The sequence below is a fragment of the Neodiprion pinetum genome, chromosome 1, assembly GCF_021155775.2.
Source record: "Neodiprion pinetum isolate iyNeoPine1 chromosome 1, iyNeoPine1.2, whole genome shotgun sequence".
Lineage (NCBI taxonomy): Eukaryota > Metazoa > Arthropoda > Insecta > Hymenoptera > Diprionidae > Neodiprion > Neodiprion pinetum.
Window position 1 is genome coordinate 10,347,252 of NC_060232.1, and position 17,797 is coordinate 10,365,048.

The following is a 17,797-nucleotide window of genomic DNA, read 5'->3' on the forward strand; positions in this document are numbered from 1 at the left end:
AACTGAATTTATCTTAACAAATCTTTTCGTCGTTTACAAGTTCTTCAGTTCTAATGATCCAAGACAGAGTGGAGCGAAAAATAGAAATAAAGGAGGGACAAAAGTATTTACGATTACCTGAACTGCACCTGAACTCACGGAATGCAAACTAATGAATTTTGGGTGATTATTGTTTTGTTGAATTGTTCGACTCTTTGAAATTTTAACTAAATTAATATAAATTTCACCTTCGAAATGACAAAGGTTTCACAGTCTGGATTTCGCAGTTACCGATAGAGGTGGTTAATTAACAGTAGCTTTCAAAGTTAAGTTGATAGTGACGCGAATGTATTACGTTATTATATTCGCCAAGCGTACTAGTCTGTAAATTATCAGTTGTTATTTTTGAACGAAGTTAATACGTTATACCGGTTACGTTGCGAAAACTATGAGGCACGCGTGGTGGACGATGTAATACTGGTGATCTCACGCTAACTTGGTGAAATTAAAAAATGCTAGAAAATGGTAAAATGCATATTTCAGTGGTAAGGGAAGGAAGCGAGTGCCAAGGCGGGTATTCATTGCTCTAGTTTGAGATGACCAACGACCGCAGGTGTGAATAATTGAAGTTGCAGTCTCACTGCTCTGCCCAGCGTAACCCAAGCCTAAACATCCACTATGCAACTCTCGAAAGTACCTAGTGGTAGTCCTCGATCCCCTCGGTCAATCCGAGCACCACACGCTTTGTGGAAGACAAATCACTGTTAAGCGATCTACCTTGTCCACTTGCTCGTACTGCTGTAGCAAGTTGTTGAAATCAAAGTCGATCTGAAACGAGTATTAACATTACCAGTGTATCGCTTTGTCGTATCAAAATTCATCCTACAAATATTCTGAATCAAATGGTCCCAGACTATTCGAACCCTCTAGTGTACGTTATTAAATCGCAGTACGAAATCACACCCAGGAATGAATGATATGGTCCCAATTTCAAAAAGGAAATACCATTATTGAAACCCGTGAAAGTTGTGCCTGACAGACCTCCTTTGCAATTTCCCGTTGTAAAGAGACGTCTTTCGAGGCCATAATTCATTTTGCTCGATTGTTGGACTGTCTGCCGCTTTCATTCGGTTTACGACAGGTATTGGATCAAGTTAAAGCTTCAGCAGTGGAAAAACAAATTCTAAAAATTGCGCGTAAGATGTAAGGTGATTTTCAGATTCCTCGTAAAATAGAAACGAACTTGTGAGCATTGTTCTTTTTCTTTAAATCAAGCACTTTCACTACCCACACTCTTGTGAAACATAAATTCATTTACTCCTATGTTGAGTATTAGAAGTACGATCGTGCAAAGTTTAACTATGTCGATACATTACAGTATAGATTATTATTATTCAGTAGTTTTTTACTTACCTCGTAAATTACTACCAAGGTAGAGTTGTTTTGGCCAAAGTTGATATTGGCATCTTAAATCTGCAGGCAATCAATGTCAGCCAGGCAATCCTCAATGGGAAATAGAATCGGATAGCTATAGCCGGTATGGGAAGCAGTCGTAAAAGCTAAAATGGGCATTTCATTACGGTGATAAAACGGAAGTGAACTTCTCGAGCGCTAAGATAGTTGGCTGCTGCTGGCTGGTACCTAAGTTGTATCAAGTCCTCTGTGAGATTAAACTCCTTGCCCTCATCCCCATCAGTTTCCCCTCGTCACCCTCTTTCGTGCTTTCGTATTCCGCTTAATCTTAGTTCAACAAATTATACGGCTTATTACGTTCAGCTTTGGGCATGGCTCCGCTCAATACAAAGATCTGTAATCGCCTCATTCTCTCTGAAGTGAGTATTACGCTCCCGATGTCAGTGCCAGAAACGTAACTAACTACACCATAAAAGTGTTACCCCGAATACTCGGCACATTTTTCGGTAAAAACCCGTCGCCCTTATTTTCTTTGAAGTGAAGTCAAATTAGCTCGAACGTAGCACGCGGCACAATCCTAATTGCCAAGAGTGCAATTGACATCCAACGGCTGTGCAAAGCAAATTTTGTTAATTTCTGTCCCCTGGCATCTTGTTGACCGAGGTAACACGCGGAGTGTTACTAACTTTTGTAGGAGTCGGCACCTTGCTCGATAGCGCTGACCCCTCTTCGTATAAGATCAAAAGTTTATTGCACCATCGACTCGGGCAAATGGTCACTCGTTTTACGGAATCTCACGAGACATTTTCCAGCAATGCTGACCGCGGCCGCATTACCTTCACCGAAGATACACCCGTACTTCGAGGTCAAATTGTACGAAAGAGCTTTCGCCTTTAGCACCCGAACTTCGCAGTTTCAAGCCTCAAGTATACTTTTGAAGAGGTGCTTCAGAAAAGTTGTTCCCATTCACGATCCTCCTGCTTTGCATCTTTGATGCCTTTTCATTTTTACTTTCAGCTTTATCGTGGAATGTTATCGCTGACTCAACCTTGTAGTCCACTGTACTGTTCCGACATGGATTTTATCCACTTGCACTCTTAAAACATCGAATTACCGTAAAACGATCGTAACTGACCGGTGGAACTGGTAAAAAAAAATGTATAAACGAGGACAATTTATATGGGGGAAAATTTTCAGGATCCATCTATCATTGCGTAACGAAAAATGCGTGGCGATAAATCGCCAGAAAACATTAAACGCAGGAGCTCCGCTGTAACGGACGGTTGACAACTAACGCAAATCTGACGAGTGATTCTTGTTTCAGGTATATTCACAGTGATGTGTTACAACGTACTGTGCGACAAATACGCAACGAGGCAGATGTACGGCTACTGCCCAAGTTGGGCCTTGGACTGGGAATATCGGAAAAAGGGAATCCTGGATGAGATCCGTCATTACGCAGCGGACATAATAAGCCTACAGGAGGTAGAAACCGATCAATTCTACAACTTCTTTCTACCGGAGTTGAAGCACGACGGTTACGATGGAATTTTTTCGCCCAAATCCAGAGCCAAGACCATGGCGGAAAATGATCGGAAATACGTAGATGGATGCGCAATTTTTTTTCGAACAGCCAAGTAAGTGTCAATTTATTCTACCTCTTGATTAGTGAATTTGTTCTTTTTATCCTTCACCCGGCTTAGGTCCTTTCGAAGCTTTCAACCTGCAGAGTGTATCTTCTACGTGATCGCGTTACTTTATTCGGAATCTATTCATGGCTCTCTGTGTGACTCCTTACAATTTACTCGACATTTAAAGCCCCGAAAAAGTTTCCCTCTCTCCGAGTTTACAATCAATCAAATATCACGATTTTCGACTTTAACGAGATTTTCCATGTCAGCTTCCGATGACTACGTAATTATATAAAATACAAATGAAAGTAGGCGCGATATGAAAAGAGAAACTTGGCAGTACATCATGTTTTTAATTGCTTTTTCGCGTGAAGCTTTGACAGCGAATATATATGTGTTTATCACATTATATACCTATATATGTACAATATATTTGCGTTACTCGTCACAATTACTACTCCGTGGTGTATAACTGAATTTGAAAATTGCCCAATCAACGCGACATCTATAACTTGTTCAGCCTTTCACATTCGTTCTCAAACCGCACTACTCGTTTCCATTTCCCTGTGGTTGGACGTGAATGATTAAAAAACTAGCGCAGCGCAACTGGAGCTTTGGGAGCATTGATGGTACTCGTTAGTAAGTAATATCCTCCTGGTAATACATCATCGAAGATTGGGCGTAAGGGACGAGCGGGGACAGGGAGAAAAGGCAAGCCGTATTTGGCTTCTACGTCAAGCCCACAGAATCTCGAGTTCCAGCATAAGGATACTTTGTTATAATATGTAGGGTGGATGGGTTGTGGGGGCAGCAGGTAGCGCCACGTCGACCACTTCCGGATTAAACCTGTTTACAGCTGTGATGGCAATTCCGTTTATCCCAACATTTAGGAAAACCTAAGAATGAATAATAGCCAGAGACCATGCAGTGCTGGCAATGCTCTGGAAAGTTACACGGCAAATAGTAACGTTGCATATCAGTCAGAAAAAATTACCTAGGAATTGTTTCATAATATTACACATTCACTCGTTACCATTACATCGTTTGCGATTGATTCATTAACGAAATGGGATGAACGCCCGATTCCTAATTGGTTGTAGGAATTCTTGGATCTCAAACAGCAAACCTTTTCTGCTCTGCTATTGATGAACTCAGGAAATCCACTTGAACCAGATTTTCCATTTAATCAAGTGGAACGTTATGAAAAAACTTCTCCCAGCTGCTCTGTGTTGAGAGATACACTGAGAAGTGAGAAGAATTGGTTATCGACCTCTGTCCACCCACCTATTCACTTCTCATCGCTTTCGTCTGAATCGGCAACGCCGTTTACTTCTATTGATTTCTTTTGCTACATTGTAATATCAGAGCAAGATGAGCCGTGGTCTGAGGACTGTTAGCACCTTCTCGATAACCGAGTAGAAAAAAGTCGGAGAGTTCATCCCTGTAGTCGAGGACCCTCGATAGGACTCCCCAGGGGCCATGGAAATGGAATGTCTTGGTTCAATTAAGCTGGCGATCCAATCTCATACAACGGTTGACAAAACCTCTGCCCTTCCACTCGAATCCTCGATCGAAGTCAAGTTACTCGCGTTCAATTTCCGCCATCGAGTCTCTAGTCGCTGATTTTGAGTTTATTACCTGCCCATTGCGGTCTTGGTTGTGGTCGTGGTCGAGATTCCGTCCGCAATAGTACACCCTGTTATCGTTGGCAGGTACTTGTAACTACCGCAACCCACAAAAACCCGCACCAACTTGTTATTCCAAGATTAAACAACCGCTTTTTAACGCAACGTGCTTGCAACCACTGGAAGCACCTCGGCTACGTTAAAAATAAACTACCGGTCTGAATATGTTCAGGAAGTATCATGAATTAGCATCCATCATGTAATTCAGTTCGCTCATATTTCGCACATGATTACAATGACCGGCGTTTTAAGATATGATTGAACCCTTGTGACCTATTGATTGTTCCATTTATTCCATCAATTATGTTAAAACTGAATCATTTCTTCAAGTGGAAACCTGCTTCAAATGATCGAAGGGAAAACACTCTTGCTATCTCTGTAGGAATAAGCCTGTCTTAAATTCCAAGTTGAGAATATCCAGGCGGAGTATGTTGGTATACAGGGTTCGCTATAAACGAAAAGCTTCAACCCTCTTTCGTTAAAACTCCACCTTTTGAATCAAACCTTGACCCACTTTTACGCAGCCTGGAATTTTTCCAATTCCGGGAAATTGTTTGATCATCAAACTATCGTCTGGTGTTGTTTTTCGTCTGATTCATTCGATCTTCATCTTTGATGGGTAGAACGTGAATGTGAAAGAAAAATGAATCAACGACCCTTCTAGCGCGCATCCTTATGTTGCTACTAAGAACGACGAAGGTTCGTAGAGTGCAAACTGGCAAGTGTACTGAATAACTGACGGTGGATGACTTCGTGCGTTTCACTATACGCGGCTTTCTGGCGGAGAATGAACCAGGACTATCCACGCAATACGTATGGTAACGACCGTCCAGAAGTTTACGTAGGCTTCGAGGCAGGCGCTGAGCATTGAGTGGTTTAAACCGACGACGACGTCGACGAGGAGAAGTATACTCTGCCTGCATGGGTATATACCTGAAGGAATTATTGTATATCGTAGCTAACATCTCACGGGATAACAAGATACAGAACAGGAATGTGCCGGCTCACAAATGGCCTGCTTCGCTCGTGTAGAAAAGTCGATAGATATATCGGGCATTCCGTACCAACTCTACTAACGTTTCACCCTAACCATGTCGAACCCCAATCAGCCCTTCCCCTTTTTGCATTATGCAGTCCATAGTTGATGTACTTGTATATTTCTGTTGAAAATTCGTTCGATACCACGATGTGATCTATCAGTACTGTCTCGACTAAATAAAATATATCCCAAAACCATCTGAATAAGTCCGAATAAAGTTCTTAGCCTTATTGAGAATGGATTAAAAATATCCTTACCAAACCTAAAATCTTTATAATCATTTGTAAAAGAACATGAATCAAATCCGAGGCCGTTAGGATACGGCGTTGGTCAAGTTGACCTGGAATGCACCATTTGGGTGTATATACCTACTGGGATGAGTTCTTCTCCGTGACGACGGAGTCCTTTTCACTGGTTGATACCTATACAGCTGATAAGCTTGAAATACGGCAAGCAGAATCGTTTTTTGGAACGTGTCACGCTATCGAGGATATTCGGATGGCTACGCAGGGTGGACCTGGTCGTATGTAAAGAGTGGAAAGTAGGGGACTACCTCGCCACTTTACTTCTAGCCAACAGATAGAATCAGAGGTTATAAGAGTGTCGTAGCCGAGGGGTGAATCCGCCCCCCTCTATTTTACGACGGCTTGCGGATTAGATTTTTATGACAGCTGCTGTTAGCTTAGCGAGGTGATTTGTGGCGGTCGACTGAGTTTTTACTGCTTCCGCTACCGACACCTCTCGCGCGGAGTGGCTTATTTTAATATTTAGTCACACTGTTTGTGTTTCGTCCTCATTGCTCAAGGCTGCTTTGACTAATGCATTCTCATCCGGTTCAAGCCCTTTCATAAATTCGGTTGTAAAGTTCGAGTCTCTTGTTCATCGGGCGTTGAACCTAGTCTCTGTAATTACTAGTGTAATTCAACGCCCTACGAATCGTCACATTCACCTGTAAATTTTACTGACAATCTTATTGTATACAAAGATACATAATCGTTGACCATGTCACTCAATCCCTATCACCGCGTTATGAAAGCCCCGAACAAAAGCTTTGCAACTCACTCGAGAAGAGATTAGCCTGGAGACATTAGGGAAAAATGGAAGTCCTAAAAATGTATGTCGTTACTAGTTCATTGTAAACCGTGTGCCAGAACTGTGCCTGAGTAATTTCGTGGGTAAAAGTACGTTTTACCTTCAAGTAGTTCACTTCCGTTAAAGTGGCATTATACGTGTACACCTGTACAGAGGGTGACTTGTTTAGTCATTGAAATGTGTGACGAATTCCTTTTCAATACGGTGACTTAAATTTCTCATCTATGCATGCCAAGAGCATGATAGATTTCATTCGAAATGCAACCACCGCAGTGTGGTGCACGTTTCCTCCCGAGGCGAACAATTTTCTTCGGTCTTGAATAAAATGGTTCAAGCCGATCACCGTATACGTGAGGGTGGATGCGCAATTCAGGAATATACTTTCGTCGACACGTTCCGAGATCGTGAACCCTGCATCGCATCGGTGCTTGAGATCGATGTCGAGCAACGACGTTTATCTAGCTACTCCAGAAGGTTAGGTAGGTACATTTTACAACCTTCGGATACCGTAAGAAAATAAAAAACATTTTATCGCGGTGATTTTCCGCGTTTATGACTCGACGTTTTCCAAATGATCGATGTATCGAAATCCCTTTTTATCTATCTCCTTTCCTTCGTCTCGCAACGCTCTGAACGTTGGCGAAGGACAACCAGTGAAGCAAACCTGCGGAGTTTGCCGGTCCGAAATTACATTGATCTGCTACAGTTTTAATGCACTCAGCATCGCCGCTCCTCGCATTTATCGCGTTCAAAGTAGTCGTAAAATGAGATGCGCCATTTACCTCTATCGGTGCTATCTTTGCCATTCGAAAAATTCTCAATTCCATCGAGAGCAGAGGTTGTAGCTTACCTATTATCGGATTTCATTGATTGGCAGCGCTGCGGGCCAAACATCCCCTATTCATTGCCCTTATCAAAGCGCCACGTAACCAAGGCGAATGAAAAAAAAATATACATCGGATACAGCTTTTTCAGAAAAAGAATTTCCCAGCCGTCAAAGCGTACGAATGTAGATAATACCGTGTATTTCTAAATTTATATTTCACTTGGGCTTTTTCATGATTAAATCATTCAGTAATCAGTAAACCTTTCAACAAATTACTTCGTGGAATTAATATCAACTGAATCTCCAACTATCAATAACACATTTTCGCAACTGGAATAAAATATACGTGCAAACGCTGACCGTACCTCACAGAGATTTCCCGATAAATTTCTGTCTCCACAGAGCAGTTTGTCAGTTCTTGAGTGCTTCATCGGGTAAGAATCAAGATCTACTACAGACGTTACCACCCACAGTTAAACGCAATAAAAGTACACAAGAACCGTGGTCGTCAAAATACAAACAAAGTGAAAGTTTATTGAAGGTGTTTGGGATTCCTTTAGCAATATTTTGTAATTTCAGATAAGATTCAATCAAATCTTACCTCTTTCAGATACTTCTTCTCCTATCAGATGTATGCATACCTGGTAATTTCGTTTAAAACGCGCATAAAGTCCAGACCGATGTCACACTGCGATGTTTTTATAAGCGCCAAGGCTCGATCTTACGGAAGTTACTAGAAACTATGGTTAATAAGGTCACCTTTAGGGGTACAGCTGCTGCAGATGTCGTTTTGCTGAGGGTACAGAATTCTTTGCTTAAATTTATGTGAGCTGCCGCACCGAAAGCGCAGCATAAACCCGGGCGTATTATATCTGAGGTGGCGAGCTTTTGGTGCCGCTCATCCGGGCTGAACGAGACTGTAAATATTTTAGAGAGTCCATTCCCATGTCGGTTGGAATATAGAAGCCAATTCTTGAGTTGGTATATTTGTCGCAGAACCTTCAATCTTGCAACATTTGTGCTAAAGCGAAATAGGGCATGAAATATACCCAATTGTTTTCTCAATTATTGAAAATTTGTTCAGTACGTGTTCGAAAGTGCGACTATGCTGAAATTGTAAAACATCATTTTTTATGGATAGGAATAGAATATTTTGATGAGGCGAAAATTCTTCTTCAATTTCTTAGTGATGGATTTTGGATGCTTTTTAATTTCGACTGCTTAACTCTCAACTTTCAGTACTGACCCTTCAATTACTCACAGATGCGAATACGTACCAGCCGAATTGAAAATAAGGTAATTTTATCGAGAAAGAATCTGGTCCTCCGACATTTTATACCGATGTACCTTTTTCTTTCTAGTTGAAGAAAAGGATATTAGAAACCGGTCCATTTTAAGTGGAGTTGTAAGTCGTCGAAATTAGACGGTGTGAATTCGTACCTAAGTTTAAAAGGTCTAAAAAGACTTGATTGACGATATCGCTCAGAAAATTTTGATTTCATACGCGCGTTAGCCAATAAATAATAAATTTGATAAAACATATTCACGTGATTCTTATTCGAATATGTTTAAATAGAGCTCATGACGTTTTACGTGGTTGATAATTTGACGTTAGTTGTTAAATGTAGGGCTTGCGTCAATCCCGATCTCGATTAGGTATATCCATTGTCTCGAGATAATTGGGTTCTCTCGTCTGTCCATATCCACCTTGTTTGATATACCTACAAGAGCCTGCGAAACCTCAAAAACAAACGGATGAGAAAGCGAAGGGTGCACGCTACGATGGTTAACAATAATTAATTGAAATTTGGTTAGACGTGTACGTAATAATGCAAATAGTTGAACCGATTGCAAACTCAATGTGACGCCGGAATTATATCCAGCGAGCACGGATTGTTGGACACTAGAAATCTGCTCGTACGTTGTTTAGACCGAACTTATCATTTCGTACGCGATTGGGTAGATCGTCGTTAATCGCGAAAGATGGCGCTGATCGTTGGATGAATGGCGATAAATAACCGGGAATTGAAACTCGGATGCTCAGTCTGATCGAGTCTACTGTGACGATAACATCGGCGCGGATCATCTTAGGTATTCTCATTTTCCCATCATTTCAGTTGAGTCTCTGTTCCTCTCCTCTCCTCTCCAATTAAAAATAGTAGGTTCTCGCCAATCGATCGAACCTCCGTAGATTCACGCCTTTAGGCCTCTGAATCTCACGGCAGCTTTCCGTATGCGAGAAAAAACCATTGATCGTACACTCATACACTCTTGACACGACTTTATCACTAGATAATAAGGGGTTTTTATGCCTCAGCGGCTTTTCTCGTGCGAGCCAATAAATTGCAATAATTTTCTTGGCTCAATCGAGTGTTTTTATTACTTTATTTCGGCCCATATCTCATCCTCCGATCCTCATTCAATCACGGTAGCCTTCCATGTTGGAAAGTTTTCCGACTCTACGTACGTTAAAAGTCATGTGTTTTCAGATTAATTTCTTTTGCTCTTTCAACTCCTCCTCTCCTTCTTTTACGATTGGAGACTTTTTGAAAATAATACCCAATTCTTTCACAATTGTTTTACAGTCGGTTTCGCCACGTCGGGTCAACCCTTCATTTCTATTGTTCTTTACTTTGATCAGACATCTCCTTTAGTAATCCTTACCGCTCCAGCTTTCTCAATCTGCTTGCACCTGCACTTTTCTTAAGTGATACTTTAACGTGAATTTCATTTTTGGAAAATAATTACTCTACAAAGGTATTTCCATGCTTTATCAACGATAATTCGCCTACCCTAAACTTTGCTGATAATTATCCCAGCGTACACTGTAAAAGTATAAAAACAAAAAAGTTCAATTTCAGTTCGTTCCAGAAAAAATAGATTTATTTTGTACAAAAAGTATTTTTACAAACAAATTGGTTCATGGTGGTTCATATAAATCAATAACGTATTATTATATAATATGTATACATCGGTAATATTTCAATTGTTTTCAGGTTTGTGTTAATCAAAGAACACCTAGTCGAATTCAACCAATTGGCTATGGCGAACGCCGAAGGTTCGGACAACATGCTCAACAGAGTCATGCCGAAGGACAACATCGGCTTGGCAGCCCTTCTCAGAACGAAAGAGGCAGCCTGGGATAACGGTGAGTTTTTAAATAATTATCATTGCCACTCTTCTCGCTGACTTGGCTTTGTGCGTTAAATTGTTCTTGGCAGTATACCGGAACCAATAAGCGAAGGTACATTCGTACACAAGAATTTTATAATCGAGAATCAGCATTTTTCGATTCGAGTGGCTCACCTCGATCCGCGAAGCGTCAGCTCGACAGAATTGTTTTCTTTGTGCCCCTAATATAAATCAATGAACAATTCAAATTTCGCTTTTATTCGTCGCTCGAACGGCGCGATTATTCGTATAACAATACAAAACCTTGTCGATGCCCGGTTGATTGATTAAGCAAACATCAAATTTAAACAAAAGCCTCGAAAACTTATTACTTGGCCCTCGAGGCGAGTTGAGAAACTTTTCGCTCATTCCTTCGTACCAAATCACTTTCGGTATTTCTTGTCCTCTCCTCCTTTGCCCCCCTCTCATTCTCTCTTTCTCTCTCTTTTCATCTTTTTCTATTGCCTCAGTGCGCTGCAGAAATAAAGAATTCACAGTGTGACGTTCACGCTCAGTTTACACGCAAACAATTTTCTCAATATTCACCCGACACCTCGGAGTTTATCCACGCTTTCGTTTTACTTTACGCTTGTGTACCAATCCATCGAACTCGAGGATCAGTTCAGCTCATTGTACGCATTATCCACTCGAATCCAAGAAGGTAAATACACCTTCGAAGTGTTCGTAAACTATGTAAAAATTTCGTTACCGTCTGTAATTTCACCACATCTTAAGACAGTATACGACGAAACTTGACAATGAGTACAAAGTTGGGGGAAAAATGTGCGTCAACGTTAAAAAAAATATCAATTTCATAAGGAACAACAACAATATTTCATAACCTGCTATTCAAACGAACAAATTTTCAAATCTCAGTTAAAACAATTAGATATCAATTGTAATGTCAATCTACTCGTGATTACAACCTTATAACTTCATCCTGAGATAAAATGAATGTTTATGGGGCAAATTCATTTTGTGCTCACGATTGTAACAGGATTATCACAGTTTTCAACGCCCGGTAATATTTGCCGACGGCTCGTTCCTCCAACAATAGGTAACTCATGTTTCCTGCGATTGTAATTTCGATGAAAATAACCACTTTACAAATGTTTTAATTTCATCAACGTAATAGCCTTACCTCTCGACTTTGCAAATTCTCTGGAATCACGAATTCGTCGTGGCAGAATAAATTATCACCCCTGATGAATCGCCTCCGCATTTTCTTTCCGCTTTTCGTCTCTTCTCTTTTCTTTCTTTCCTTCCGTACACCTCGCTCTATTTGCTTTGAAGATGTGAAGATAAGAGCTGGCAACAGAGGCGAAGTATAAAAAAGAGAGAAACGGTTAGGAACGGGTATTGTTCTTTTGTCCGCTGAGCGCTCATTAAATCGGTTGTTCTTCGCTAACTAGTCGGATCCGTCACCATCTACTGCCTGTATTCTCGTTCCCGGGAGTAAAGTAACTTTGACTCTCGCGTCCTTTGCTATGCTGCGCGATAAATTTTCTTATCCCCGCCTCTTCCTGTCTCTTTTTCCTTTATTCCATTTCTTGTTTTCTTCTCGTTTTTTTTTTTTCTTCTTCGTCCATGTTCAAGTATTTCTCACAAACTCCTCTGTATCCTTCGGCAACCAGAGTTCCTCCCGCCGTCTAATCTTCCCACGTGTTACATCTACTTTCAATACACCGAATGTAAATTCCTCTGATTATGTAATGTACGACCATGCTTCATGCGGTACAAATCTTATCTTGTACGTTACAATTCATAGGCTCCTCTTTTTGCTAGCTGAAAAAAAAACGTTATTCCAATTCTATTCCAAAACAGGGGACTCTGATTAAAACTTCGAAACACCGATTTCCCGTAAAACCCAAGAAGACTCGCCGGCTTAGAGACATGAAAAAAATTTCGATTCGGTATATACTTCGTGCAAAAACTGTCAAAAGATTCAAAACAAATATATATCTTTCTCTGATCTCAATTTATGTTCCCATTGCAAAAATAAAGCCTGCGAGACACGAACAAGGCAAACTTTAGAGCAATTTTTCTTTCACTGGATAACTCTAAAGACATTTGTCAAAGTTTATTCATAATATTAGTTTTTCCATGGATAAACTGCGTAACTGTTGCATCAATAATGTACAAAAAATCATGGCATTAGTAAATTTTTCACAAAATTGAAAATGATCGTATATTATTTATTTATTTATTTTTTTTTTTTAATATACTTGTTCAGGAGTTCCAGCAGGGTTCCCTTGAGCTTATAATAATCGCTCTCATATATCGTTTAATACACGCTACGAGGTTGTGACGTAACTTTGATCAGAGTTTACCTGGAATCGCCGCCCAGCACGCGAGAGTTTTGATTAGATACATGAATCCGTTCTATTTGAAGATATAACATGATTGTTATTGAGTTATTGGTTTCAATTTCAGAATTTATATATTTCCGTTTCAATTGGAATTGCGGTTTCCTTTTTTATCGATTATAACGACTTTCACACCCGTCCATATACATGTACTAGTTTAATGATCGTATAACCATACGCATTTCTGTAATTCAAGCCAATTAACTCACGATCGATGATAATTGACGAGAACGCACCTCTTGTATACGACATGCAACGCCGCAAGCGGAAAAGGAGGACAGAATCAGCCCTCGGCTCTATCCTTCTTCTTCGCTTCTCCCTCGGGCTTCCCTCTCTCTCTCCCTCTCCCTCTCTCTCTCTCTCTTCCCCCATCCAAGCCCCGCGTATAACGCAGATCGGATAACTGTAATAAATCTGAGATCGAGTCACTCGATGAGACCTTCGTCCATGTCGCTTTTTCACCTCAACCCTTATACGCATGCACGACTTCGAAGGGCGTCGCTTTCGTCGCTTTCTTCGCGATAAAACGATTAATCAGAGATATACGTTGTATACCGATGCGTGTGTAGGGTTGTAGATATGAAGTAAACTGTGTCATTGGTTTATAGTCCGGTCAAAATAGGTCGGAATTAAAAATATTCAGGATATGGCTGCTCAGGAGCTCAAATCTGAAGTCATATGCGTTTTCCTCAAAAACTGCTATCGATAGTTTAAAAATGACCTGACCAACGTTTAGAGCGGAAAATTGTACAACGAATTATGTCTTTATATGTCGGAAACTGAGTCCGATTAACGAGTTAAAAAAAAAAGAAATTATTTTACCAAAATTTCCCAGATACCGCCGATAAGTAGAATTTCATTTTTCTTAATTTGTTAATTCGACTCCGTTTCCAACATATCAGGACATAATTCGATGTACAATTTTCCGCTCTACACCGATGATCGAGTCATTTTTCATCTATCGATAGCAGTATTTGAGGAAAAGGCAAAAAAACGTCAAATTTTGCAGATTTCTCGAAACGCCGGCTATGCAGCTCAAAAATTACTTCAGATTTGAGTTACCGAGGGTCGAAAACTCCTATACACAAAACTGCAGCCATATCTCGAATATTTTTAACTCAAACCTATTTTGACCGAACTATTAGCCTCAATCACCTACACTGCTCATAGCAAGCATCATCATAGAAATCCCTTTTCAAATGAATTAAACTGTTCAAAGTACCTATATTGTATAAATCCCGAATCTTTGTGTGAATTTTTTTTTTTTTTCCAACACTGTTGCAATGATTCCAATTCTTAATCAATATTGTACGTATATCAGCTTTCACGAACAAATATTGGGATTTGGTTTCATACTTTTGTTTGGCATTGAGTGCTTTATTGCATTTTCAGAACCTAATTCGTGGGAAATTAATTTTATTCATTTTTTTCAAAGTTGGAATTATATTTTAACGAAATGCAAATTGAAATTGAAATTGAAAATTACGTGTAAACAGACATCTGATGTTTGTATTCATTTTAACTTGTGAATGTATCCCTCGACACTTTTACTATGGTAAACTTCAGATCGATCTTTCAACATGTCTCATCATCAGAGCTCAACAGTATTATCCGTGGCTATTGAATCGTGGCATCAAAAGAACGTTAAAATTAACTTATTTACTGCAACAGAGCACGAATATCACCGTAGTTAATATTTGAGAGAATGTTTATTTTAACTCGTTTAAAACTGAGCAAACTGAGTTTGCTCTACTTACAAAGTTCCTCTGCAGCCTGTAGCAAAACAGCATATATGTATAAGTCGAGGATATTGAACTGGCGTTCAAGTCGCGGCTGTACTTTACTTCTTTATATTTATATTCAGTCGATAATTCGGACTTTCCGCGATATTATGTTTATCAAATACCAGTACTCAACTCTACCCTTAAACTTGCAGCAGACTTGAGTTTACCGCGTGCTTTTATTTCATATTTTGACCCAATTTTTTTGAAAACTTTTCCTACTTTCACACCGATCATCGGTGTATGACTTTCATCTCTTGCCACTTCCTTATTTTTCCTGGTTGAATATATTACCTGTAATACCTGTTTTGTTTTTAAAATCGTTGGATATCCTATTTTTGTATAATCTATCTAATGGTCAACGATCATTTCAAAGTTAAACATATCTATAACTGTTAGATGATAATTTCGAGGACGAAAAACTTGAACTCTCTCACTAGTACAACTAATTTGAGAAAGACTCTTTTTCAAACCGTAATTAAGTTTTCACAAACGAAATCAATCAAACAACAATCTGAATCCCTGTAATAACCGAGTGCAAAATTTCTCCTGGAGAATGTCTATTTATCGGTTTACTTATCAACTGTCTAAAACAGTTACAGATTGAACCTGTATCTTAATCTCCGTACGAATACACGTGTGATTGATAATTTTTCGTCACTACTTTGTTGTCCGGTAAATAAGAGCTGACATAAAAATGTGAAAAAATATTGCTACTGCCCGTTAAAATGTGCTTCACCACGACGTGACCAATATAAAGTTAGCTTGCAGTCCTGAACTGATGTAGAAGAGACCCTTGTTCGAAGGCTTTCTAGGATATTATTAGGGCAGATACTTTGACTGGTATAGAATTTATGATTGGCTTCATTCTACGATTTCATAGTCTAGGCTGATCCATACAGCTGAGCAAACTGAAGCCTTGCGCAAAAATGTGACGGGTTCGAGTTTTCCATCTTTTACCCATTTTCGTCTCTTTCGCTTTTTTTTTTTACACTCATACACATGTATAATACATATAATATATATATATTATATACATATATACATATATGTATAATAGACGTGGTATGTATGAAAGCCTATGCGTGTGTGTACATGAAAGCGTGCCAGCCGATAAAAGCTTTCTTACAAACCTACATTTACGATATTGATTCCTCGTAATTTATCGCCCTCGCGCTCTGAGGCCCTGTCGTCAACGGCTTGCTGCCCCCATTTCGGTCGTTCTCCGCACTCTCGTTCGCCCGGATGAAGCCTCGAAGCCTCGGCGGAACTCGAACTTCTCGTGCCGGTACTGGATTCACCGCAAGCGCAGGGTGCGAAATAGAAATAGAACGTATTATACAAAATACGGGGCCTTTACAAGTGAAATCCGATAATACTATAAAGTATGATTTTTAATTTGCTCCATTTTTTACTTTGATCTGCCTGTTGAAAAAAATAATTTTGATTTTTCGAAAATTTTTACCACAATTTGTACTCAATTCACAGATTTTCACAAAAATTTCCCCGTTCAATTATAACATTTCGAATAGATGTAACTCGAGAACGATAAAATATATCGACAAAATTCAAAACACGTTACTTCGTCTTATATCATGGATTTATTTAAAAATTTGTAGAAATTATTTTTCTTCACAGTGAGAATTTTGTTTCAATCAAGACAAAAAACATATATTTTTTTACATGATGGTTACGTTCTATTTTCTTACTCGAAATATCCTAAACAGTCTTCGTTTTTTTTTCCATGATATTCAAGTCAAGTATCGTTATGGGCCGATCACTCGTTGCATTTCTGTTATTTCTCAAATTTTAATTTTAATCAGTCAACTTGAATTCAATTCAATATATATTTTTTTATTTGATTTTATTGAAATTTAAAAGATGATATAAATGTAACGAGTGATTGGACGTAATATTACTGGGCTTGAGATTTTTGAGAATATCAAAACTTTCCAGAATATTTTTCACAACTAAATAAAACCTGAACATCATGTCGAAAAATAATTTCTTTCCGTTTAAAATTCGGCAACAAGTTGATGATTTCAAAGAGCTATAACTTCTTTGTATTTTCTTATAAACCTATGATTCAAGGCGAAAAAATATGTTTCAATTTTGTCAATATCGTTTTTCGTTTTCGACTTATATCCAATCGAAAGATTGAAACTGAAAATTTTCTTGCAAATTTGCAACCGAAGAGAATATTGAGGTAAAAATGTCTAAAAAAAAAAAAGAAGAATCCGCCTTTCGATATAAAAAATGCGAATAAAACGAATTTCTAAAATTAACTTTCTCAGTGCTGTATATTTTCTGTGACGAAATGGCGTCTTCCGATATCTATAATGTTGCAGGGTCGTTTATATGATGTATAACTTATACCTGTATGAAATTCAGATCGAGATTCCGCTCAGCACCAACACGGGATGAAAGTACATGCGAGCATCATATCCATTAAATCATACATCATATATCATATCATCATACATAGTATTAAAGTTCGAAACCAAAGTTTGGATGTCGGATGTTCTTCTGAACACTTTCTAGTGACGTCACCCAAAATTTTTTTCTCATGACGTCATCGATCTATAGTAATGGTCGACGACGAAAATCAGTTAGCCGAATTCCTCACTCTGGAAACAACCGCGCAGTAGAGCGAACGTATGAGAATCGCGCTCCGCGGATTTCGAGTACTAGGTTCTGTACCTCCTGGATCTTGCGCTCCGGGTCCGCTTCCTGGTGCAACTCGAGTTCCAGGACGAGCGCTCCGTAGTTTCTATGCTCCAGGTCCGCTACCTGGCGAAACTCGACTTCCAGAAC

General features: G+C 39.4%; 1 protein-coding gene and 1 long non-coding RNA gene across 6 annotated transcripts in view; one reads left to right on the top strand and one right to left on the bottom strand.

The window, feature by feature from the left end:
* twin (CCR4-NOT transcription complex subunit 6-like twin) overlaps positions 1-17,797 on the top strand; it is a 238,797-nt gene that overhangs the window by 210,803 nt on the left and 10,197 nt on the right. For all 3 annotated transcript variants that reach the window (XM_046637272.2, XM_046637271.2, XM_069133006.1), the window contains 2 exons: positions 2,717-3,029; positions 10,662-10,813. In XM_046637272.2, the coding sequence (XP_046493228.1) occupies positions 2,717-3,029; positions 10,662-10,813 (465 nt within the window). The remainder of the gene's footprint in view (positions 1-2,716; positions 3,030-10,661; positions 10,814-17,797) is intronic.
* Positions 10,652-16,270, bottom strand: LOC124224965 (uncharacterized). 3 transcript variants are annotated; one of them, XR_006884959.2, is made up of 3 exons: positions 16,121-16,270; positions 11,823-12,621; positions 10,652-11,548 (listed from the first exon to the last, which is right to left on the bottom strand). It is a non-coding gene; the product is annotated as an uncharacterized lncRNA (long non-coding RNA). The 3 variants fall into 3 exon arrangements; XR_011176260.1 differs by having other exon boundaries at positions 10,652-11,310; positions 11,383-12,621; XR_011176259.1 differs by having other exon boundaries at positions 10,652-12,621.